This window comes from Oculina patagonica, chromosome 2 (genome assembly GCF_052425735.1).
Source record: "Oculina patagonica isolate OP01 chromosome 2, crgOcupat, whole genome shotgun sequence".
NCBI lineage: Eukaryota > Metazoa > Cnidaria > Anthozoa > Scleractinia > Oculinidae > Oculina > Oculina patagonica.
In genome coordinates, this window is record NC_135759.1 from 20,289,399 (window position 1) to 20,315,243 (window position 25,845).

The 25,845-nt window shown below is 39.1% G+C and overlaps 2 protein-coding genes, 1 long non-coding RNA gene and 1 other non-coding gene across 4 annotated transcripts in view; all 4 read left to right on the plus strand.

The window, feature by feature from the left end:
• Positions 1-25,845, plus strand: part of LOC144643447 (uncharacterized) — a 72,756-nt gene that overhangs the window by 26,085 nt on the left and 20,826 nt on the right. The window lies entirely within an intron of this gene.
• LOC144643420 (uncharacterized) lies at positions 22-4,852 on the plus strand. The gene is made up of 5 exons (XM_078502674.1): positions 22-442; positions 2,106-2,197; positions 2,445-2,542; positions 3,502-3,611; positions 3,994-4,852. The coding sequence occupies exons 1-5, from the start codon at positions 233-235 to the stop codon at positions 4,339-4,341; spliced, it is 858 nt and encodes a 285-aa protein (XP_078358800.1). The 5' UTR covers positions 22-232; the 3' UTR covers positions 4,342-4,852.
• On the plus strand, positions 5,543-25,816 carry LOC144638251 (uncharacterized; the record flags this gene model as incomplete). Its single annotated transcript, XM_078497470.1, has 12 exons — positions 5,543-5,720; positions 7,631-7,841; positions 8,581-8,978; positions 15,536-15,746; positions 17,471-17,871; positions 18,445-18,450; positions 19,965-20,175; positions 20,716-21,116; positions 21,879-22,089; positions 23,357-23,754; positions 24,634-24,841; positions 25,663-25,816. Coding segments are annotated over exons 1-12 (2,988 nt in total), but the record flags the coding sequence as incomplete, so codon positions are not given.
• Trnas-gcu (transfer RNA serine (anticodon GCU)) lies at positions 25,287-25,359 on the plus strand. The gene has a single exon. It is a non-coding gene; the product is annotated as a tRNA-Ser (tRNA).

Consider the following 25,845-nt stretch of genomic DNA (forward strand, 5'->3'; position numbering starts at 1 on the left):
CTTCTCGCTATCTGCAGATCTCGCAAGCACATAAAGGCGCATGGTAATGCGGGCTCAGAAAATAATTTGTTGCCTTGACAACAATTGTCTTTGGGTCGCGTAAGCTGGAGACGAGGCGGGAAATTTGACTATTGTTTATTGTAAAGCCAAGCGTGTGCTGCGCGTTGTGATCGGAATCCTGTTCTTGTGTGCTCTATTTCGACTGTTTGTGGCTACAATATTCGGCAACACTATGGAATCAGCTAACGCAGAAAGGGAGGAGATGGCAAATGAAGAAACCCCAAGAGCTGCCCCGGATCGAGATGTTCTGAAACAACTATTGGCCGAAGTTGCAGAGATTCGCAAAGAAAATAAGGAACTCAAAAGTAAAGTCGCAAATCTTACGACAAAAACGAGAAGACAACTGTTTCAGAAAGCCAAAGACAGTGATCCTGTGTGTTCGGTAAGTTAAGTTATCTTTATATTTCTAACTACGCAAATTCGAAGCTACGGTCTCACCTAAAACGACGCGCGAGACAGAAGACGGTTTTAAAATCATCAAGTGTTAAAAGGTGTGATGTTTGTAAGATTATCAGGATTACAAGCATGACATAATGTGCTCTGCAATTCCTCACCACTGGTTAGCTGAAAACTACTTAAGAGGGTTGATGTTTCACTGATGTTTAAATCCTTTCATTTAAACCAAATGATCACTCCATTACAACGCAAAGTTAGATTTACAAATTTGGGTTATTAAATATTCACATCGATTTCTCGATATTGCGTTTGGGAGGCGAATTTTGAGCGGCGGGCTCCCGAAAAGGCTTCGACGAGTTTTCGATTTTATTTTCCATTTACGACGACAACACGAAGACTTACGAATATGATAAATTGCGCTGGACTGGGTTCAACTAAGCTGAAAGTATTACGTACTATTTTTAATACGTACTATGATTGTATTCCGTGAAGTCATGTGAGCATTTAGATCGATCAAAATACGCGTGATCGAACTGAGGCTACGTTTACACGGACACGGTTTCATTTGTAACCGCATCGAAAGCGATGCGGTTACGCCTTTCGTTTACACGGCACCGATCGAGACCACTACTGTAACCGGGTCGTTTTGAAAACGCTGTCAAAAGTGGAGCGTTTTCAAAACGATACGGTTTGGTTGTCGTGTAAACGGTCAAAAACGGCGAAACCGCATCGATTTGAAAACGGCCATGTATTTTGGCACGAACTGGCTGCCTTGCGAAGGGTAAACATGGTGAAACAAGCATAGAGAGCAGCGCTTGCCTATACAATCACATTCGAAAACAGTCGGAAAATCTTTAAATAGGCTCCGTGTAAACACTTCGAAACCGTGTCGTTTTCGATGCGGTTTCGAGGTCATGAAACCGTGTCGATTGATAACCGTGTCCGTGTAAACGTAGCCTGAATTTCAATTAAACTCGCCGGTGCATCGATTGAACTCACTTTCGATTTTTGAACTCTTGATTTCAAACTGGTTTTGAAAATGAATGACAAGTTCTAACAGGCTAGGATTACTTCAGCCGGGAGACTAGCGCGTGTGCGGAAAAATGGCTTCAGATGCGCTGTATATACGTAGAATAAGGGTACCGGGATTGCCGCTTTTACTTGAAGGAGGGCCAAGATTTCAAAGTTTTTAAAAAATCGCACTAATTAACTATTAGATGGCAAGCTCGAGGCACATGCAGACTGTTCACAGCCCTCTTCCTCTCCCCTCCCGCCTCCGTGCTACACTCGCTGTTCTCTTGTATTCTTTAACGTTGAAAAATAGAGACTGGACAGTCTACATGTAAGCTCGAGGTTTTTATCGGCTGATAGTTGGCTGTTTACGTTACCCTCTGTGCTGATCTTTTTCCTTCTTCAAAGTTTCAATTAGTTTATTTCTAATCAAACTCGACTGTGGTACTGCGTCATTGAGAAAGTGAAACACGTAGTTGATTATAAACTGCAAGTTGATAAAGGAACCAGAGGCCGTAGCGAATTTTGGAAAGCTGACGTCAGAGAGAAGTGACTTTGCTCTAAAGAGCTACAGAGCTTTTGTCTTTTTACTAAGTTTTTTTTAAAACGGAGTTTCTTTTATTTTACAAAATTGCAAGAATGCTGTCAGGAATGTGTGCAAGGAACTAACAAAGGACCGAGAGCAACAAGAGGATCAAGATAATCAGCCAAAGTTTGATTTAAGCGTCAGGTAAAACATGTCACGGTTTATGTTTTGAGTTACAGTTTACGTCAACTAAAACCAATTCATGAGCATGAGAGAGGTTCCCCTCACTTGCATAAAAGGGGTTCCCCTCACTTGCACTTGAGTGTTGTGTACTGAACTATTTGCCTCTACGGCTGGCCATCTGCCTTCTCTTCGAATTAGTTTTAGTTTTACATTAGCTTATTGTACTTTAGGTCCGTAAACGCAAGTTCTTTGATTTTTTTTAATGTAGGTTCAATAGTCCAGGGAATCAGGCCATGGCCAGTAAAGTATTGAGAGAAGTTCGGTCCGTTTACGGGAAGGAGAAGTGGAAAAAGGCTGTCATAAAGTGTAAGTTTCGGGCGTAATGGCTTATTTTACAAACACTATTAACGTCGAGGGTAGTTGTCACAAAGCAAAAGCTTGCTTGAACTGATCAAACGTGCACATCGTTCCAGTTAAGGTTAAGTGCAGCTTTAGAGGCGCGTTCAAATATACTTAGGGACCGATTACATGGCGAATTTCAGCCCGGTTTGCCGGGCTGCAATTTCTTTGCGATTGTACATGGCGAATTCAAGTTCAGCCCGGGTTGAACGCTCACTTTTCAGCCCGGGCTGAAATTTGAATGCGATTACCTTATTATAGGCTAGGAAATTAACGCTTGTGTAAATTAAGGTATTTGAAATTAACGCGACTTAAATTAACGCGAATTAAAGAAAAAATTACTTCTCAATAAAGGAAATTAACGCGAAAGAGGGGGTAACATTTCAAAATGAAGGAAATTAACGCGACGTACACAACAGGAACATGTTTATTTCAACACTTGTAGGCGTATAATCTTAAACGAAAACAATGTTCGTGGTACTGTTCCCACTTTGAGCGTTCTTCACAGTATCAATGATAGTGGCAGATAAAATTATGCTTTTTCCTTGGAGTCAAGAACATCTGGAAAGTAACGAAAAATTGGGGCCAAAATAATGAAAATTAACATCATGGAAATTAACGCTACACTTAATTAACAGCGCGGAAATTAACGTTAACAAAAATTAACGCGACTTAAATTAACGCGAAAGTTTGAAATTCGCGTTAATTTCATGACGCGTTAATTTCCTATAATAAGGTACATGAGGTTTTTCAGCCCGTTTGCTCGGGCTGAGATTCAAACCGGGCTGGAAATTTCGGCCCAAGATAAAACTTTCTTCATGTAATCGCAAACGTGTCTTTATACTTTTCTTGTTTTAGCTATCATCGATGCATCCGCTCTCGATTAAAATACTCGTGGTTGTAATGTACTGTTCTTTTTTATTTAGCTGCTGTTCATAAATATTGGAGAACGCTTCGTGACGACAAAACACGGACAACAAATAACAAGTTGGAAGACCACCGACGTAAATCAAAGAAAAACAATCGATTAAAAAGAGTAAGTATCAGAACAATACACGTAGATTTTATGCTTTCCCCAGTAACTATTATTATGACTATGTTTCAGATTGATCTGTTAAATTGTCCTTTGGCAGCATATTGCAGTTGCATTACAAAGCCATATTAAATTACACTATCTGTAACAAATCTTATGTATCCATGTCTTTCTATGGTTAATACGAAGGAATACCTTCTTGAACCTAGAAAATCATATGTGAACTGATTTTTTTCAAGTCTAAAACTTTATAATTTCGTTTATACATTTTTTATTTTTTTTTTATCTTTAGTCATCGTTGCCCGGATAAAATTATACACTTAGATAACAGCAAGGTTTAAAAGGTCCTTAAAAGTCACATGTTTTCCTTTTTTATATCGTTTAGAAACTATCCAGACGCCTCTCAAGTTTAGATAAGGCTGTTTTATCAGATAAAGACAAGAAAAAAGCAAGAGAGATTCTCTCTTCTCCAAATGCAGTCGACTTCATGTCATCGGAAGAAAGCGACAACGACGAACCTGCTGCAACGAATGGTCCGAAACCAAGAAAAGTACGTAAGCTGGTGTGGGAAAAAAGCAAGTTAACGAATCTGAAAGAAAGACTGGACAAAGCGCATTTGGAAGGGCTGAGCGAAAGACAGCGCCGTACCAGTGCACAGGTGAAAAGAACGGAAGAAGCATCTGCACGGCCCTGCCCAACAAATGGCCCTGGTTGGGCAATACGTAGTGATTAACACAATGCAACAAACATAAACAGAGGCTTCCTGGACAAGACATTATTTGAGAACACTATCACAATACAGTTGAAAGACGCTACTTTGCGAACATTTTTTATATTCAAAGAACGAACGATGACGCATCCTGCTCATTTGTTTTATTATTAGATTATACGTAAATATACATTGCTTTTCTGGTAGACATAAGAGTTGCCAATTTTTTCTCATTTATTAACCGCTGATTTACGAAGAATTGAAATGTGGACCTGTTTAGTTGTTGACCTACGAACTTGTCAATGTTTATGGCCATTGAGAGGACGGTATTTTTTGCGTGTCGTCTGCGACTGACACGTACTCCTTATAAATTACATTTTTCTAATGGTATTGTATTGAATATGTATGTAAATTTTTGTGCGCAGTTAATAATTATAACCATTTCTTCGATTAACTGAGAAAGGTAAACGATACTAGTACAGCTGTAAATTAACTTTGGAGTGACCCTTGAAGGGAAAATAAATAATTAAATTTTGGCGGATTATTGCTGTGGTACATTTTTGCCTTGTATACAATTTATATAGGCGCAAGAGCTAACAAAACACTTAAGTTATAACGACTTAAATAGTTTTTGCAAATGCAGTAAAGTGCATAAGAGAAGAAACATTTTCAATTAACATGTTTCCGACGCGGAAACACGAAACAAACATCAGTTTCCGGAGCGCGTTTTCTAATGTTTCCGCAACTTGCAACACAAATACGCTTGCGGAAACCCTTGTACGAGAAAAAAATGATATGTTTCCGACGCGTAAACTCGTGAAGGAAACATGACAGACATCAGTTTCCGGAGCGTTTCTCTATGTTTCCGCAACTTGCAACACACAGATACGCTTGCGGAAACACTTGTTTCCTGCATCGGAAAGCCGACGGAAACATGAAAAAAAGTGGTCCGGTTCCGCTGTGTCCGCATCGACGGAAACACGTGTAAACGTCATGATTCTGTTAACGGAAACACGTGTTAGCCGTTGCGTTTCCGCAACGGTGTCATGTGTTTCCGCTACGTTTCAGTTTACGGATTCTTGATAATTCGTCCTGTGTCGACCTGAAAGGCGAAGGCACAAATTTCAGGAGAGGTCACACGATAAGACAAGGTGGAACTTTGGTGCTGGGACAAGACCAGGACTCGGTCGGAGGTGGCTTTGAATCCGTCCAATCCTTTCAAGGAATGCTATCAAATGTTAACGTATGGGACCTCGCTTTAGATGCTACAAAGATCGAGCATCTCTCAAAATCATGTCTGTCGGATGAATCTACTGATCGCAAAGTTTACAAATGGCTCGATTTCCTTCGTGAAGGAGGAGTAACCATTGTTAAGCCATCTCCATGTAAACTTGTTTTATTTGGTAAGTAACAGCTTTTAAATGCTGTTTTATGCTGAAGAGGGTATCTAGGCGTCAATTATGTGATATCGTTGTGCCTTTTGTCCTGGATTTGAGCGCCGTCTTAGTATCAATGGATAACTCAAAGATCGAGTAACAGTTTGACTACCTGTGCCTTGGTGCTTTCCATGCTATTTCGTGCCTTTTTCATAAAAATACTTTATGAAATTGGTCTGTTTTAAAACCCTGACTGCAGCCTATAGGGATTGTAGCCAATCAAATACATAAATTTGGTATTTTGCAGACTTTCTGAGACACGGCCGTAGGTTTTAAAGGCCCATTTACACGACAGAAAATTTTTGGCACGGCTCTCAAGCTCGGGTAAAACTGATACGCGTAGCAAGGGAAATGTCGTCGTGTAAACAACTTTGCCTTATCTGTGCCGAACCAAAATTTTATTCCTACTCGGACCTAGTCAAGAGGTAGTCCGGGCATGGATAAACTTGGTAAGCGTTCCTGAAATTCTTACTCGGTTAGTATAAAATGTGTAGTGTAAGCGATTAGCCGTGCTGAACCAACTCCTTTCTGACGAAACTTCATTGCATACATTTGCAAAAATTCCACTCGATCGACAAGGCGGTGGATGAAACGTGTATCTCAGTTAAGACAAAAGGTGCCAAGAAAATCTTGTGGACATTCATGAAAGAACTAGCGTGAATTTCAGCAGTCTTCTCTGGTCGCTTTCTCCTGAGTTCGTGAGCGTTAGTGACCAAAGAAGAAAGCTGAAATTCTGCGTTGGAAGAGCATGTTGTAAGGAGTTGATCCAGACAATACAGGAAGAATAAAATAATTATAACAATAATCGTCGTCGTTAATAGGAGAATTGCAATCCATTATAATAAGAACCATATTCCTTCAGCTTCTCCTAGTCTTCTGGGAAAAAAGGGCGAAAAGATGAGTGTCTTGTTTGTCACGTTTTAAAATGAAAAAAGCGACATGCACACTTAGGCAGAATCGCGTACGCTAGCCAAGGTGTTAAGTCTTATAACTGCAACAAAACACTGTTTAACGCAGATAGCACGGAAGAATAAAGACGTGTAAACAAGGTATCAGTGCTATGGATTGGGGGTACGCGTACCATTTTTATCCGAGCCGTGTCAAACATTTTCTGTCGCGTAAATGAGCCTTAACTACCTCTGTGTCCTCGACCATTAAGGTTCACTTGAAATATATTTAAAAGGGAAAGCAATTACCATAGAAGGATAGTATTGCGAACTTGAAATGAATGTTTTTGTCAGTTTTAGAGCGCTCTCTCACGCATCTTTAAGGTCATTGCTCCGAAATAAAACTGAACATAGATTTTTAATCAAACTTCGCCCACTGGTTTATTACTTTAAGGGAACTTAAATTTTGAAATAAAAAAGGGGGGTCACCAGATTCGTTTAGGAGCAGGAAGACCATGTATATTCCATATAATTCCTTTATAATTCCTCTGCGAGTACTGGCAAAGTACACTTTTTTAGCGATAATTTATTTTTCAAACACATGAATTGATCTGTTTTCATTTTACAGAAAGAATTTGATCGCTACACCCAAAATATGCGAAAAAATTGATAGGTCACCAGGCTCGTTTAGGAAAAAGTGACAATTTACTTCTCTCGCGGACTAAGCCGCATAGAAAAAAGCCGCCATTTTGTTGATGTGCGCGCGCGCGCGCTAATTACGCGTAAAATCCTGCGCAGTAAGGATGCGCAATGCAATACAGGGCAATGACCTTAAAAGCAATTTCAGTGTAAGGCTCAAGTTAGTATGTTAATTAATCCAAAAAATAATTTTTACTATGGCGAAAAAAAAAAAACAGATCTGCGCCTCAAGTATACAGTAATGTGACAAGAAGTTATTTAAGCTGATGCGTTCTTTTCCTCCTTCCTCAGACAACGCCTTCAATTTCCCAAACAAAGGAGTCACTGATGTTGTCAAAATTACTAACATGCCGCGCAGTTTGATAGCGTTCACCGTGTGTCTGTGGATGAGTTCGAGTGATACTCGTGGAACGCCTTTCAGTTACGCTGTTTCGGGCACTGATAACGAGCTGCTCATCGAATACAACAGATATTTTCACTTTCTCATTGGTGGCACAAAAAGGTATTATAAGTACGTAACGCCAATAATGCGGGGGCTGTATGGGCGTTTACAATGGCGAGCCGATAGGCGAGCGATTGTAAACGGCCATACAGATCCCCGCTCATATTTTATTCTTCTTGTGAAATGAAAACAATAAATTGAATGCAAAGTATTGTTATGCGAATCGGTAGAGATCTGTATTGAAAGGTAATGAATACTAATTAACTGAGCGGGAGTTTGTATCAAAAGTTAATTCTATTGTTTGATTTGTATTGGGGTTTACAGTTGTGTACATGTGCACGTGATCTGAATACAGTCCTAGGATTGGTTTGCACCCTCATGAATAGTTAATGAATTTTACAACTCATTTTATTGCTGAAGACTGTGGCATTTGAAAGCAGACAAATTTATCATTAATTTAATTTGCACTTCAATCCAATTTAATGCGCTCGTGTTCGTAATTTGTTTGTCACCACGTAATTCTTTTAGAGCTTTTGGACAGCAATTTAAAGCTTCTTGAAGACTTTAGGGGTTCTGTTGAGCTTATTTTCGAGGGAAGTGGGAGGGGGAAGGTGTTATCGGAATTTTACCTTGCCTAAACTTTGCGAAGATAATAAGAACAAAAATGCTAGTATTTCTCACGTGCAGACATCGAACTGAAATTTATCTGTTTCAATATTAATTTGAAACCAAAACATAAAGCTGCACTCGCCAACCAAATAATGCAAAAATAAATATTCTGCATTTTTTTTTCTTAAAGGGAAACTTTAGTTGCAGCAAATGACGGCGAATGGCACCACATCTGTCTATCGTGGGAAAGAGATTCGGGATCATGGAAATTCTATAAAGATGGTGAACCGACGAACGAAGGCACGAATTTTAAGAGAGGACACACGATAAGACAAGGTGGCACTTTAGTGCTGGGCCAGGATCAAGACTCGGTCGGTGGTGGTTTTGAGACCGCTCAATCCTTTCAAGGAATGTTATCAAATGTCAACATATGGGATCACGTGCTTACCCCTGCAAAAATCAAAGAAATGTCAGCATCATGTGTGCTAAATGAAGTAGATTATGGAAACGTATACAAATGGCTCGATTTCCTCCGCGAAGGAGAGGCAAGGCTCATGGAAGCATCTTTATGTCAACCATTTGGAAAGGGTATGGGTTTCTATAAATCTACATTTACAAATAGCTAAATTTATAAAACATGCTACTCGTTTAGAAAAAAAATAACAGAAAAAAAGTTATTAAATATCCACTCTTATAGACCATAGAACTGACGCTATAAATCGTGGTGTTCGCCACCATTTTGTTGTGAGCCGCGCGAAATTCAGTGATTGAAAGTTATTTAGCAAAACAAGCCGAACATTAAAAATGCTTAGAGGTAAGAAAATATTTATAAGCCACATTGAAGACACACCAGTCCACTTTTGTTCCTTTACTTTAGAATCGAAATTAGCGGCGAATTTGAAAAAAACAAGAACATTGAGAAGCTTGAGAAGCTTAAAATCGGGCGCTTTGCCTTGAAAGGCAGGGTTCAGTACAGCAGAAACCACGAAGCAGTTACTTATAAGTAGCACTCAGTCCGACTGTGTTTGTGTAAGTCACAGGGCTTGCATGAGCTGTATTAGTGTGCATAATATAATATCTAGAACGTTGTCGAGATTGCATTATTACTTAATGACACAATACAAATAAACGATTGAAGTAGACGACTAGACAATGTAAAGTTTTAAGACTTAGCAAAGTGCAGTGTATTGGTAATACTGTAAGGTGCGGTTTCACCTGAAGGTCGTGTGCTTTTCGGTATTTTCCAGGCATTGCACTTTGATGGGACAGTACTACAACTGTTTACCGGGGAACTACTATTGTCAAGAAAATGATCACAACTTGTTGATGAATGATTGAACATTTGTTTTATACCATTACTGTAATAGCAATTGATGAAGGCTTTTAGTCCTGAACCAAAGTGGGAAATACTGAAACCCATTATCAGCCACCTTAAACGGAAATATCTTGTTGGTGTTTCAAGGAATCCAAGGAAACTTCACTCATCCCATGTATCTATGTATTGCGGTATTTTGTAATTTTTTGAGTGATTTTTGGGGATGTTTGGCAGGTGATAGTTTTTTTAAAAGAATTAGTAAAATTTAGACAACTAAGAAATATTGAAAATTTAATGTGAATTTAACATTGGAATTTGAAGTTAGAAATTGGCAGACGGACACCAAACAGTCCCGTGACATCCTGGAGTGTTTTTGCATAGGGGTCAACTGTGTGATGATGTTTCCATTTTTTTCTTCAATCCCCACTGATAAAGAACTGTTGTTGGTGTTATGTTGGTGTTATCACATGTCAAGCCTTTAACAAGGTATGAAAGAACACAAGGATTTAAATTATTCTGGTGCTCAATTTTTGCGTAACTAAAATTAATGTTACTCAAATTCCTGATGGATTCTGTCTTAAACTGTTACGAGCTTAGTATTTCCAAATTATTGCATGTCAATGTAAGGCAAGACAAGACATGCCTTGGTTCTTATGTAATTCTCTTAAAAACACATAAGATATTGACTATAATTTTGTCTGTGCTATGGCAATTCACAGTGGGGTGGTCTTGATGTGTCTTTAACTTGTAGACTGGACTGGACTAGTAAAACGCGGACTAGTAAAACGCGGACTTGTAAAACGCCTCTAGACACTTCGAATTCCTTGGCCACAATCATCTTACGGCTCTCTTCAATACATAATGTCTCAAAAAAACAGTAACCTCAGAAAGAAGTCAGAAGCAAACACGGTCGAAAGACCGAATTTGAACATATAACGGCAAATGTTCTAATGTCACGAACGTAGGAGTCGTGTAGGCCCGTCACCTTTATTTATCACATACTGCCCCCAAATTAAAACAGTACCCTCGGAAAGAAGTCAGAAGCAAATAAGGTCGAAAGACCGAATTTAAACATTTAACGCCAAATATTCTAATGTCACGAACGTAGGAGTCGTGTAGGCCCGTCACCTTTATTTACAATTGACTGTTGATTTCTGGACGGGCCCCGTTCTACCTCGTGCGAGCAATACAAACGACTGCACTCAACAGACGTCAAGTAGTGGAAAGAAAGAAACATATGCACACAACTCATAGCATCAATCCCGTTGTTTTAGTAGGGGTTTGCAGAACGAACATGTGCTATACTGCAAAAACATCTCCACGCTAAAACAGACCATAGAGTGCTCAAAAAAGCTAGAAATATGCCGTCGAAGAAACACACAAGAGCTTCAAACACAAATTGTTTTGCTTGCTAAACCGTTTAGTTTTATCCGATTTACAAGCGCTTGTTTTACAAGTCCGCGTTCTACAAGTCCGTGCTTAACAAGCCCTCGTTTTACAAGTCCGCGTTTTACAAGTCCGCGTTTTACTAGTCCTCGTTTTACAAGTCCGCGTTTTACTAGTCCGCGTTTTACTAGTCCGCCTTTTACAAGTCCGCGTTTTACCTGAGTCCGCGTTTTACTAGTCCGCGTTTTACAATTCCGCGTTTTACTAGTCCGCGTTATACTAGTCCGCGTTTTACAAGTCCCCGTTTTACTAGTCCGCGTTTTACTAGTCCAGTCCAGTCCTCGAAATACAGTATGCCAAAACTCCTCGCCCTCTAAAGATAAGTCCTTGACGGTTCTTGTCGTTTTTCGGTGCCTATTCATCTTCGGCATCTTTCTCATCCACCTCTTGTTCTGTCCTGTGTCTGTCATCACACGAAAGAAAAGCTGATTCTCAAAAAATCTGCCACAAAAGGAAATTGACAAAAACAATATGAAAACCATATATCGAAAGTTTCTTATTCTAAAATTTTATCATACGTCTTAATTCAGAGCTACAAAGAAGTTCCTCCTTTTGAGTTATTGATACTGTTCTTACAGTACCTCTTTCCACTAGCGAAATTTTACAAAATTCCTTCGCGGCGAAAAGGTAGCGCGAATCCAGAACAGACTCCAATCGAGAGTGGGTTAATTCTAGATTACTATTAATTAACTATTACAACATTCATTTTTAAAATAGTTTCGCAAGCCGACTAAGCTAACGAAACGTCGAGTGTATCTTTCAGTAAACAAAACATGCCGTTATGACGCCGGAAATCCAGCTCACGCATACTATACCCCGTGACTCACGCAAACCTCCGACTTACGTGCTACTACAGTCATTCCTTTCTAAACATTTTTTTTTTTGACCACCACCGTACCTTTCTACCCAAAAAACTCATGAAACCGCCCGGTTTTAACCTGTTTTAACCTTTCAAAAATTAGAGCGTTCGAAACTAAATAAGATCCGTAATCACAAACAACATACAGCCGTTTACCAGCACTCTTTAAAACTCCTGAAACCCTTCAAAATCAGGCAAAATAAATCTTTGAAATAACCTTTAACAATGTTTCTTATTTTTTATTCAGTTCTATAAAATGCCTTTCATACACTACTGTCAAACAAAAATTTCAATTTCCTCAAAGTTTCAAGACAAAAGAATAACAAATATTTCGTGCACAATGTAATTTGATTAAGCCAATATTATCACGTCTAAAAATACTTCAAGCAATTCAGTGAAAACCCGTTTTTTTTTTTCGTATCAACGAAAACCACTTTCGAATAATCAATACATGAAAATAACAATAAGATCAAAAGGAAGAAAGGAACCTTTCTAATTATTTGAAGACTTTCAAAGCCGTGATATTATGCATCCAATCCGCGATAAAATTTAATTACAACAAAATCCAAGTTCTCATTTTGAATTCCATTTTTTTCAGTTGATACCTTTATCCAACTTGTGAAAAATTCCATTCAAGTTCCTATTAATACTGTACATTCCCAATGTTTTGCTCAGGTCTTCAGAAGCGTCTTACTAACCAAATCTAAAATAATTCCAAAACATGCTGTACAAACATTCTACTCTTTGTGACAAACGACTTGACGACCAATTGTTCAGAAATGAAAATCGACACAGTTCTTGCTAAATAAAAAAAAGTTTTACGGCGGAGTCAGGCTCAAAAAATATACCGCAAGATCACACCCCCATTCATAGTCAGAAACCAGCAAACCATCTAGTTTGCTAACAAAAACACTGCGTGACATCAATGACGTTACCTTTTTCATTTACAAAAATAACTTTAACTTGTCAAAGTAAGTGCAATTTCACAATGGTGAATATCAGTACAGTATGGGGCCCAGTTCTCGGCCGGGTCCAGTTCTCGGCCACTTTGTGTTTAACGCGTTTTTTCACACTCCAGTTGAATCAAAAGAAAAAGGTATTTCCGTCAAACGATAGACTGATTCATGTGCTTTAAGTATCTTGAGTTTGATCGTTCAATTCGATATAGAAAGCTCACACGTCGAGTTTACGCGGAGGTAGGTGAATTTGCATTCCCGAAAAAGTTGTTTGTTTACGGCTCCAAATTCATGGATGTAGTTAAATTCGTATTTTATCCAAAAGCCCCCACCATACGAGCTAATTTTTGGCATGTGAAACGTAGAATAATTCAGCTTTCTGCTTTAGTTATCTTTTCGTTGAACCGTTGTATTTTTTGGTCTTAATTTACTTCGAAATTTTTTCTTGCGACGTTTGCGTATTTGCCAGTTCTCGGCCACCCTGCTCGCTATCACAGCTTAGCGCTTGGTTTTTAATATAATTTCATCTGCTGCTGCCAGAATGAAAGAAATAAATGTTTTAAAACTAAAGTTCAATCTTATCTCTAAGTTTTGAGCTGACTCTTGTCTTGTCTATTATTTCTACAACACCTAAATCTTTCAAGACCTTTTCACTGCAAAATAAACCATCTAAATGCACGGGTCACACAATGCGGTTTTGCCAGAACCTGCACATAGGCAACTAGGCGCGTTAAAATCCTTCTTTTCTAAAGTAAAACAAAGCATCATAAAAATAATTTGGGATAGATATAGTATAAAAAGGTTTACAGAGTGATTTTATGACTGTGAAAATTAATTGAGCATTTTTTTACAGATAATTACGCACAAGCTTTTTAGTGGCCGAGAACTGCGCCAAGGTGGCCGAGAACTGGGCCCACAAATGGAGCTTTTATTTTTATTATTGCTCGGGCAAATTAATTTTTGACCGGTCGATAGCTTTACACCAAAAAGCTGAATAATGTAGCTAGCTCTGGGAGAAATTTCAAGTTCCTGCGGTTCTTCTGAGGTAAGAAATACAAGTTTACGTCAAAAGTGGCCGAGAACTGGGCCCCATACTGTACTTTGCCCCGTAAGCTTTTTTCTCTGTCCTTCCGCCGAAGCAAAAAAACACAACCTGATTACACATTAACCCAAAAGTCGACCAAGTGTGCCTGCAACGATTTCCTGTCAAAACTAAAATGAAAACCATTGCGGTATGCGTCACCCGTAGCGGTTTTGTAGCAACCCCAAGCTATCCCCGTCTTTTTGGCCGCGCCAGGAGACTACGCTCTAGGACGACCAAAGGGTAAACTATAAATCGGCCACGCCCGATTAATAACTTGCCACGAGCCGTATACATTAATATTTCGAATAATGTTGAAATTTGATTTTAACAATTTTTTTGTCGTGCTCGGCTCTTCAGAATCTCTTTATAGTCTTAGAAAGGACTACGAATTGGAAACATGACTGCCATAGTATCTTCGTTCATTTATGAATCGATATGAAGGCGATGCCAAAGAAAAGAATAAAATAAACCGTTACTTTACCAATACTGCGTGTATTCGTGACTGAGAGTCTTGTCGTAGGATTTGTGCTCTTGGATAACCAAATATTTTCCACCTCCTAAAAGAAAATAATGTAATTTTGAGGCCTAAAAAAACCAGCTGAATGCTCTCGCTTTACGGCTCGGGCATCCACTATCAGCTTTTCTAGACCTCAAGAGTGTATAATTTTCTTAAAGAACAAGGAAAGCCATCTTTTTTTTGGTAAGTAAAGGCCCGGCCAAACGCACGCAACATTTTAATACAACATATCCCAAAATTGTTGGTTCATGTTGTGAGATGTTGTGATGCAGCTGGCCAAACGCAACATGTCGCAACATTGTTGTGCACAACATGTTACACGTGTTTGGCCACCCCGTTGCAATATGATGCGGAATGTTGGATGGCACAAATCGAGCTAGTGCGCATGCTCCAGCGCAACAATGTTGCCGGCATAAACATGGCCAAACGAGTATAATATCGTGCAACATCCAAAAAAGTTGCGAGATGTTGGGATAAAAATGTTACCATTTTCAAACTTGGTCCAACATCATCCAACATCTTGCAACAGGGCGGGCCCAACGATTAAAACATGCTTGGCGCAACAATGTTGGGATATGTTGTGTTGAAATGTTGCGTGCGTTTGGCCGGGCCTTAAAACATCCGATAGTTTTGAAATAATTTCAATCAAGAGAATATGAAGTAATTTATTAGTTAATTAATTTAAATTAATCAAAAAAATTCCACATGGTTCCTCTGAGGCTTCCTCGCCAAATTATTTTTCTAAGCTTTATAACAGTTATAGTTCCGTATATAATTTATACTTATGGAAATAGTAGTTCAATGCGAGATCAAAACAGCATAGAGCTACTAAAGCTGATATCCGCAATTGAATTAAGTGACAATCATTTTCTATCATCTGTTATTTACATCTTTGTTTATATACAGAGATCAATTTTGAAAACATTTAAAGTTATGCATTATCTTACTTCTTTTCCTTGTCAATCCAGATTACGCTTTCAATTTTCCGGACAAAGGAACCACTGACGTTGTCAAAATCTCCGACATGCCGCGTAGTTTGACGGCGTTTACCGTGTGTCTGTGGATGAGTTCGAGTAGTACCCGTGGAACTCCTTTCAGTTACGCTGTATCAGGCACTGATAACGAGCTGCTTATCGAATACAACAGATATTTTCACTTTCTCATTGGTGGCACAAAAAGGTATTATAAGTACGTAACGCAACTTATGCGGGAACTGATGCTTCCTAAGTACAACTATTCGGTTGTATTACTACGCTATGTATATAGTGACAATACTGCATTTAAGGCGTGTACCATAATCCGTTATACAATAACCGAGCTACTGCGCGCGTTGTGATTGGTTGATGCCTGTCATCTATTAGAGTACAGACACACAGATGACGTCACGCGGTGGTGTGACTCGCGCGTGTGATCAGAGTTCATAGTCCAAATCAGCGTTGTCGGCAAAGTTTTTCAAAACTCACCGGACCACAACAAAAAAGCTAAATTATAAATCTACAGTGAGAGACAATCCGCCAAGTGTCACCTTTCGAAGCATTTAACTGGCCTAAACAAGCTTGAAGTGGACAGTGAATGATTCGAGAAATTATCGAAATCTGTAAGAGTTTGTCCGATGTTGAACAGTTGGACGACGCCACGAGAAATCTATGAATGGCAATTGAACGCTGAGGTTAAAGTTTACAGATTTTAACAACTTTCCAAATGGAATAAAGGTTAGTTTTTTCGGTGGTGTTCTAATTTTCCATTTCTCTTTCTATTAAATCGGCTTAACAGTGCTTCGTGGTTACGGAACACTTTATCGTGAAAAGAAAACAACTTTAGCTCACCAGAAGCGGCATTGCTTACACTTAAGTGTGCTGAAGTCTTGTGTTATTGTATAAAACAAATAGATTCAATTTTGCCGTGCGTCTGTTCAGTTATAGATCACAGAAGACGTCAAAATGTGGTAAGAACTCAGTGCCCTTCTCGCCTAGCGGTTCGTAGGCCACTTTTTTGTTCTTACCACATTTTGACGTCATCTGTGATCTATAACTAAACAGACGCACGGCAAAATGGAGTCTATTTGTTAAATAAAGCACGCTGATAGCGTGAGCAAATCGCTTCGCCGGAAAGGTTTGGTGCGGGTTTCTATGTACATCTTCACCGGCAATGTTTTAAAACAATTGGTTCATGCTTTTAGCTGTGCATTGTCGAGTTAGGGTGCACTTGGGAAGTTTAGAGAGCACTCAAGAAGCTAGAGGTACTCTCGGCTATCGTCTTGTGCAAATCTTACGCTTCTTTAGTGCTCTCCAAACTTCCCGCGTGCACCATAACTCGATCGATAGTGCACGCTAAAGCATCAACCAATTGATAAGTAGCCACTGACTTATGAGTCAATTATCAAATTCTTTGGGTGGGATGTTTCTTGGCGCCCATTGTGTGTCTGTAGATAATCTTGTTAAGTAATACCAAAAGGACACATTTCATCCACGCTGTATCAGTTCGGGGTGATGATAATGAGCTGGTCATCGAATACAGCATATGTGTCAGGTCGCTTATCGACCACGCAGTCAGGTAACTCAAGTAGCGTAATTGTAAGGAAAAATTTTCATCGTTTCAGATAGATGTACTGTTAGATTATTTTCCGATACCAATCAGAAAACAACGTCACATAGTTTGCATTTGTTACTAAAACCTGCAGAAGATTTTTCATTCTTTCCGCCATATCTATATTGAACGTTATGGTAAACCGCATGCCCTTCTTTGCAATTTGACATTTCTTTTTATAAAATCACCAATATAACTTAGCCTGAGTCGTTGTCATCAAAAACTTCCAAAATCACCTTTAATTTAATGCTGTGATCTGCAAATATTAACTACTGCAGTAGTGTATATTTTTGTTTTTGTGGGTTTTTTTTTCACAGAGATACTTCAGTGACAGCCAACGACGGTGTGTGGCACCACATCTGTGTATCCTGGGAAAACCATTCAGGATCATGGAAATTCTACAAAGATTGCCTCCTGATCGAAGAAGGCACAAACTTCAAGAGAGGTCATACGATAAGACAAGGTGGAACTTTGGTACTGGGACAAGACCAAGACTCGGTCGGTGGTGGCTTTGAATCCGCCCAATCCTTTCAGGGAGTGCTATCAAATGTCAACGTTTGGGATCACGTACTTTCTGCTGCACAAATCACAGCAATGTCAACATCGTGTCAGCTGGATGAATGGAATGAAGCTAATTTATACAAATGGCCCGATTTCCTCCGCCAGGGTGGCGCAAAGCTTCTTAAGCCATCTCCCTGTGAGCCGTATCAGATAATGGGTGGGTGACTCGGTTATTTATACAGGTTTCAAAAATCTGTTCACTATACATGTGTCTTTTTTAGAATTTTTTGCCTTACAGCCTTCGAGCTTTTTTTAATCGCCGTTTGAATTAAGAAGGATTTGTATGGTTAGAACAAGCATTGTCGTACAGTCAAGTTCTGGTACTTTTCCTTACAAATCCTAGGGAATTTTGTCGTTTCAAACTGCTATAAGAGTCCCTCCTTATCATTTACTGGCCTGGAATTTTCAGTTCTGGTCGATTTTGTCACGTTCTTCATTTAGCTTACAGTTACTGAGGACTAGCGTCGTTTTAAAATGATTAATTATAGAAAAAAATGTATCTGCATGTTTTCAACGCCTTATTACTTCCATTCAAAACCTTACAATTTGAGTTCAAAAGGATTAATTAGGGAAAATGCATCGGCATATTTGTGACCCTCCACGGGATTTTGGTCACTTTGGTGTTGACACGCGCACGACACGCTCGCACGGTAAGACAAAAGAGACACGATTTAACACGGAACAACCGTGTCCAGTTAATCCCTCATTAAAATTTTCTTTTGTTTTTTAGGACACGGTAAAAACAAAGGACTAGACAATCGTCCGTGTCACTACTGGCAAACAAAAGCTATCGTGCGAATAAAGCACGCTTACCGTGCGAAACACACACGCTTACCGTGCGAAACAAACACGCTTACCGTGCGAAAAACACACGCTTACCGTGCGAATTACCGTGTCAACGCACACTTTCCGTGCGAATGATGAGAAATAACACGTTTAAATAAAGTGCGAAGAGAGAAGTATATTAAGTCAGGGACTAGCATAGTACGCTTTCTCCTCAAAAGATTTATTGACAATGGACATCTGGTAAAATCTAATATCTGACGGTTGATCTCGATCAATTCGGCCGATGTTAAAATAATTACCAAAACTTCGGCTATGTCGTTCTTATAATGCCGAACTATATCTTCTGAGACTTTGAACATTATTAGTTTGATCTGCATCGCTCTCACGACAATTAAAAACAATTAAGTAGCTGCCGAAAGAAACAGCGATGCCAAAAATTCGATTTACACGCGGGAGAAAACAAGTGCAAAAAACCGATGTAAAACCTAGTAGTTTGAGCGACACATACTCTAAGATTACTCTGCCATAATTATTATCTACCGTTCGCAGCTATTCAATTTGCCATGTTAATAATTGACAGAAAACTTATCTCGTCAAAAAACTGTAAAACGATCATACATTCTAATGATATGAGTGTAAAATTGCCGTCAAATATGTGATCTGTTCGTTGCTGTAATCTAGTTCGAGTTAGCTGGGTTTTCGAGTTATCTTAGTTCGAGTTAACCGATTGAAAACGGGGTAAAAATGATTCAAAAAGTAGTGGAATTGAAGTGGATATCAAGTTCTTAAGATTCACTTAAATCCGCGGGTTCATTGCATATCGCACTCAGGGCAAATCTGATCCGTATGGAATTTAAATAATCACTTCAACCGGCATTTCGAATTTAATTTCGTCAAAAGTTAAGTGCCAAGAACAAATTCCTTTCGTACCGTGTCAAGCAACAAAACCTTCTCGGAACGTGTCAAGCAACAAGACGGCCTTAACACTTCCATTTAAAACCTTACAATTTGTGTTTAAGTCATCATGAAAATAAGATGGAAAAATGGCGTTAACGCTAATATAAAGCCGCGCTATTTCCATTTATCGAAAATATATGTTCCAGCTACGCGTTTTACAAATTGGTCACGTGACTCACTTTGAAAAAGCCCTAACTATCCTGCACTACATTGTAGCTTCGTTGTTAAACATAGGTGTGTCATAAGTAGTAGATAAAATATGAGCGGGAGATCTGTATGGGCAGTTACAATGGCGAGCCGATAGGCGAGCCATTGTAAACGTCCATACAGATCGGACGCGAATATTTTATTTTACTTGTGAAATGAAAACAATAAATTGAATACAAAGTATTGTTATGCGAAGCAGTAGAGATATGTATCAAAAGTTTATGAATACTAATTAGCTGAGCAGGAGTTTGTACAAAGGTATTTAAACTGATCTGTTTCTTTTCTTTGTTATCATTATAGATAACGCCTTCAATTTTCCAGAAAAAGGAGTCGATAACTTTGTCAAAATCACCGACATGCCGCGCAGTTTGACGGCGTTCACCGTGTGTCTGTGGATGAGTTCGAGTACTACTCGTGGAACCCCTTTAAGTTACGCTGTATCAGGCACTGATAACGAGCTGCTTATCGAATACAACAGATATTTTCACTTTCTCATTGGTGGCACAAAAAGGTGAAGTGAAAACTAAGACTGAGTTTCGGAATTGGTCGCGAAAGCGAAATCGGTCAATTTGATAGTGCAAAAATACGTATAGATTTAGGTTAATGGAAGCGAAGTACGACAGTTTGAAGGGTGTGAAGGATTGTTCGGAGAAAACTTAAAAAACAAAACATCAATATTTACGAACAAAAAATATAACTAAAAGGTTGAACAGTTTATGTTAATGGACTACAAATTAAACATTTTAATCAACGATCAAACATTTGGCTTCAACTGGCGAGGAACTCGAGAGTCGAAAATTTTTCATGTTTTCCCTTCATGCCTTAAGTCCCCTTATTGGTCTATGAAGTAATCACTCGCTTAACGGCTCGTGATTTACACGATTTTTTTCGTGTTCTCCCAACATCCCGCGTGATTTTATTACGCCTTGAAAGTGTGGTCTATTGCTTAAATGAAAACGTTAAAAATCATTAAAAACGACATTCTAAAAAAAGTATAAAACATATTTAGTGCGGCTGCCTGACTTGGTGCATCATTTTTATTTTTTGACAGACAAACCTCAGTAACAGCTAACGACGGCGCATGGCACCACATCTGTTTATCGTGGGCAAAAGATTCGGGATCATGGAAATTTTACAAAGACGGCTTCCTAAAGGAAGAAGGCAATAACTTCAAGAGAGGACACACGATAAGACAAGGTGGAACTTTGGTGCTAGGGCAGGATCAAGACTCCGTCGGTGGTGGCTTTGAAACCTCCCAATCCTTCCAAGGAATGTTATCAAATCTGGACATATGGGATCGAGTGCTTTCTGATTCACAAATCAAGGAAATATCATCATCATGCGTGCTGGATGAATGGAATGAAGCAAACGTTTACAAGTGGTCAGATTTCCTACACCAAGGAGGCACAGTGCTCCTCAAGCCATCTCCCTGTAAACCGTTTGGGAAGTCAGGTAGGTTATGGCTAAATAGAAAACAGCTGTTTTGAGAAAAAATGAACAGCATTGGGCATGAAGTATGACGGGGAGAACTAAAAAAATAAAATTATTTGTTTACTGAAACTATAAAAAGGTTACCTAACTCTCTTTGATCGCGCGACCAAAAGAGCAAGGCTTGCACTGACAAAGTTATCCGTTTCGTTTGAAGAAATAAAACGTCAGTTTCTGTTTCTTTACACTTTGTTACTTCGCTCCCGAGAAGGCGTCCATGAGCAGGACCAGCTCTCTTTTTGCTCATGAAGTATTACAACGCAGTTTTCAGACACGAGACGGAAAACAGAAAAATAAGCTGAGACGAGTATCTATTTCGATTCTCAGACCTGTTAAAATTTCCAGGTGCTTGTATTACTTAACAACGTGCTTTTAAAGAGGCAAATTAAGTCATCATTATTATAAACAATTACAATCTTGGTCGAAACTCTTGAGACATTTTTGCGAATTTGCACTAATCTGAGTATCACTGCTCCTTTTGCCAACCCCTTCCCCCATTTAAATGTATCAATCTTGTCGTGTTGTGAAACAACATTGAGCAGGGGAAGAGGAGGACGAATTGCTTTGACTCGCTTGTAAGTAATGACCTTCGCAGAAAATGTACAATTTTCGTTTATCTCAACAAGTTTTGTTCACGATTGTAGTTGAGTGACGAAGTGACAGACATCAACTTATTTGGAATAATCTGAGTCGTGACTTGTTATTCTATTGCTTTTGTCACGTCAGATTACGCTTTTCATTTTCCGGACAAAGGAGTCACTGACGTTGTCAAAATCACTAACATGCAGCGCAGTTTGACGGCGTTCACCGTGTGTCTGTGGATGAGTTCGGGTAACACTCGTGGAACTCCTTTCAGTTACGCTGTGTCTGGCACTGATAACGAGCTGCTCATCGAATACAACGGGAATTTTGACATACTCATCGGTGGCACAAAAAGGTACATCTGTAGAGAATTATATCATTAGTGTACAGTGGGTGGCCCTTGGTCCGCACGAAAAAGACACGAACGTGTAATTCTCAGCTTAAAAGAAGAGCAGAGAGCTGAGATTTGTCCTGTAAGTTACCGTGCCATCCAGCTAACATGTGAAAAGACAACAGCTTCTGTGTTTACTCGGCTACTCTTCCGTATCGAAAATGGTGGTTTGGTTTGACGGCCCTTGGTCCGGACAGCGGGTCCCTGGTCCCGGCAGCACGCAAAATGTACGCAACAATTGTTCAAAATCTAATCTAAAGAAGCTTCTTGCACATTTTTAATATGTTTTATTGAAATTCAGAAAAATGAAATAAAAATTTAAGGAAAGAGAGCTTTATTTTATCTCATCAAGAAGTACAGTGAATATAAACTATAGCGCTTATCACACTGATAAGCGTGATTTGCAAAGGTTGAATTAAAACTTCTCGTTTTAGTTTTACTGTTGTAAATGATAAAGTTTATTATGCCTTAAAACTCAAACGAAAGGTGTAACTTTTGTTAGACGCTTTTTCTTTCAGTATTATTTACCTTGTCACCTTCAGAAGTTTGAAGTTGTATTTGGTTGCCGTCAGTGTCCGGACCAAGGACCTAGTCAGGAAAATTACTTAGAAATTTTAATTCGTTACTTTGGACGGAAACTCAAGCGGTCAATCAAATTTTTTGCACTAGTCGGAAGAATATTTCCTATACATCAATTCTACCAAAAATTGCCTTTTCTAGCGCTCTCATTTCGGATATACAGGAATGTAAAGAAAACCAGTTAATTTGAGGCGCCATGAACAAATAAACAAAGCGAAAACAAACTTCACCTACCTTCACGTCGACTTGAAATTCTCGACTTCACCGCCAGCAGGAAAGCCTTCGAGCGAGGTTAACACAGCAAACAGACCAAGACATCTTTGGAAAGATTCGTTTTTATTAAAACTTTGTTTCCTATCGGAAAAATACACGATGAACCGAAAGTGTCCAAGGGCTGTCCGGATTTAGGGCCACATACTGTACTTCATTTATAAATGTATCTATATTGCACGTTTAAGTTCTTTCCTTTTAACCTTTCGCCCTTTCTACCTATCATTTCCGAATTATCCTAAATATTCGAGTAAAACAGAAGCATATTACAAATTGGACAAGTCTATGAAAAGTTTCAACTCTGAGATGAATGCCGTGTTCGATTGTCGTAAGCTAATGCAGTTGAGTGGCTGATTAATGCTATGGTTTCGCATTTTAACAGTGATATATCAGTAACAGCTAATGATGGCGCATGGCACCACATCTGCGTTTCGTGGGCAAGCAGTTCAGGATCATGGAAATTCTACAAAGATGGCGACCTGAAGGACGAAGGGACAAACTTCAAGAGAGGTCACACGATAAGTCAAGGTGGAACTTTGGTGCTGGGACAAGACCAAGACTCGGTTGGTGGTGGCTTTGAATCCTCCCAATCCTTTCAAGGAATGCTATCAGTTGTCAACGTGTGGGATAGCGTGCTTTCTGATTCACAAATCAACGAAATGTCAAAATCGTGCCAGCTTGATGAAGGAAATGAAGGAAATGTATACAAATGGTCCGATTTTCTAAACGAAGGAGGTGCACGGCTGGTTCATCCATCCCCCTGTAAAATGGTGGAAGTTGGTATGTGACAGAGGTAGCATAAAAAATGCTAACGTTTATTTGTTAAATTGTTTTTGGCAGGAATGTTATCAACCTTTTGGTTGGTACGGAGTTTTTAAGTAAAGCCGACTATAAAGATTGCAAAAGATCGCTTTAAAATAAATTACCTTATTATAGGAATATAAAGAGGCATTTTAACAACGCGAACAAAATTTACGCGTAATAAAATTAACGCGAATTTAGCAAAAGTTCTGGTGAAATGCTTATAGTAAAAAAGTTAACATACATAAAATTAACACGAATTTTTGAAATTCGCGTTAATAACATCTATCGTTATCATTGGTACTGTGGTCATATGAGTTAGCAAATTGTGAATAACATGATGGCGAACGCATGTGAGGACAGCGAGGAGAGCCAGTCGTTACTGACTTAATGATGAATGCGGCGACGTTGGCGTGTGTATTAAGTCACAAATACGGGACATTCTCATCGACGTACGTTAAATAATTGTTGAGTGAAGTTGATATGCAGCCCTAGTCGGTGGTACAAAGGATCTAGTCTGCGTTCGCATCTCGCAGAGAGATGTGGCATTGAACAGAAGAACAAAGAGTGGTAAGGCATTGCAAAATTTCATTTGGTCAGTCGCATTCTTTTCATCCACGATTTTCTCGCATGGCAGATAGTTTTATTGAAAAAATATGTGTTAAAATGTAGATTTCTCTTGATTGGGAAATTTCTTATTTTTAAGCAACATATTACAGATACAAGTTCATGGTACGACATCAATGTCGTTTTAAAATTGAAATTTGAAATAAAACGAATTTCAACAGATGAATTTTCTAAAATTTTCTAAACTCTTAAAATATTTATGCTTGTGCTATATTTTTTTCGTCATTTTAGATTACGCATTCCGTTTTCCAGACAAAGGAGTTGATGACGTTGTCAAAATCTCAGGCATGCGCAGTTTGCGGGATTTCACCGTGTGTATGTGGATGAGCTCGAGTAACAATCGAGGATCTCTTCTTAGTTACGCTGTATCAGGCACTGATAACGAGCTGCTTATCGAGTACAACGGATCTTTTGACTTTCTAATTGGTGGCACAAAAAGGTAAAGTAATTATGCATAAGTTTCAGCTGCTGCTACTCGAGTATAAGTGACTGTACTTATTTAAAGAGTGGATAATAATACCTACCGATTAATAAGTGCCAAGAAGGAAACTACTTATTCCCTGAATAGCGTTGGCGTTATTGACTTGTGAGCCACTGACAATGTCGAATCTTCGGGGTGGGAAGTTCTTCATCGTTCACCGTGTATCTTTGGACCAATGCAGGTGGCACGAGCTGGTAACATTAAACAATATGCAGTTAAATATACATTTAGTTCTTCTTAATCTCGCTTTCAAATTCCATTAAGACCAATTCCAGGTATCCAACACAAACAAAGGATTTTTTCACTAAAAAAAAAACTAAATAAATGAATGCTATGTTCAGCTGAGACCTAGTTTATTTCCTTATATCTCTGCAATTTCCGCCTTATACCGCCTTATACCACCGCCTGGTTAGCTCAGTTGGTAGAGCGCCGGACTGCTGTGCGGGAGGTCATGGGTTCGAACCCCAGACCGGACCAACACTCAGGGTCTTAAAATAACTGAGGAGAATGTGCTGCCTTTGTAATTACATCTGCAAATGGTTAGACATTCTAGTCTTCTCGGAAAAGGGCGATAAACCGTAGGTCCCGTCTCCTGTATCTTCAGTCTTATAACAGGGGACGTTAAAGAACCCACACACTATTCGCAAAGAGTAGGGCACGAAGCACCCGGTGTTGTGGTCTGGCCTCAGTAGTAAATTACAGTATGTGTACAGCGCATTTGAACATATATATATGAAAAATTCGCTATATAAATTCATTATCATTATCATTATCTGCAGGACAACTTCAGTAACAGCTTTTGACAGCGTATGGCACCACATTTGTCTTTCGAGAGAAAGGAATTCAGGAGCATGGAAATTCTACAAAGATGGTTACTTGATAGAGCAAGGCACGAATTTTAAGAGAGGTCACACGATAAGACAAGGTGGCACTTTAGTTTTGGGGCAAGATCAAGACTCTGT

Excerpts from the sequence above, each read along its gene's own strand:
- LOC144643420 (XM_078502674.1), top strand. The coding sequence starts at position 233 with ATGGAATCAGCTAACGCAGAAAGGGAGGAGATGGCAAATGAAGAAACC. Across the intron at positions 2,543-3,501 it reads GAAAAAGGCTGTCATAAAGT|CTGCTGTTCATAAATATTGG; the intron begins GTAAGTTTCGGG and ends TTTTTTATTTAG. Across the intron at positions 3,612-3,993 it reads AAAACAATCGATTAAAAAGA|AAACTATCCAGACGCCTCTC; the intron begins GTAAGTATCAGA and ends TATATCGTTTAG.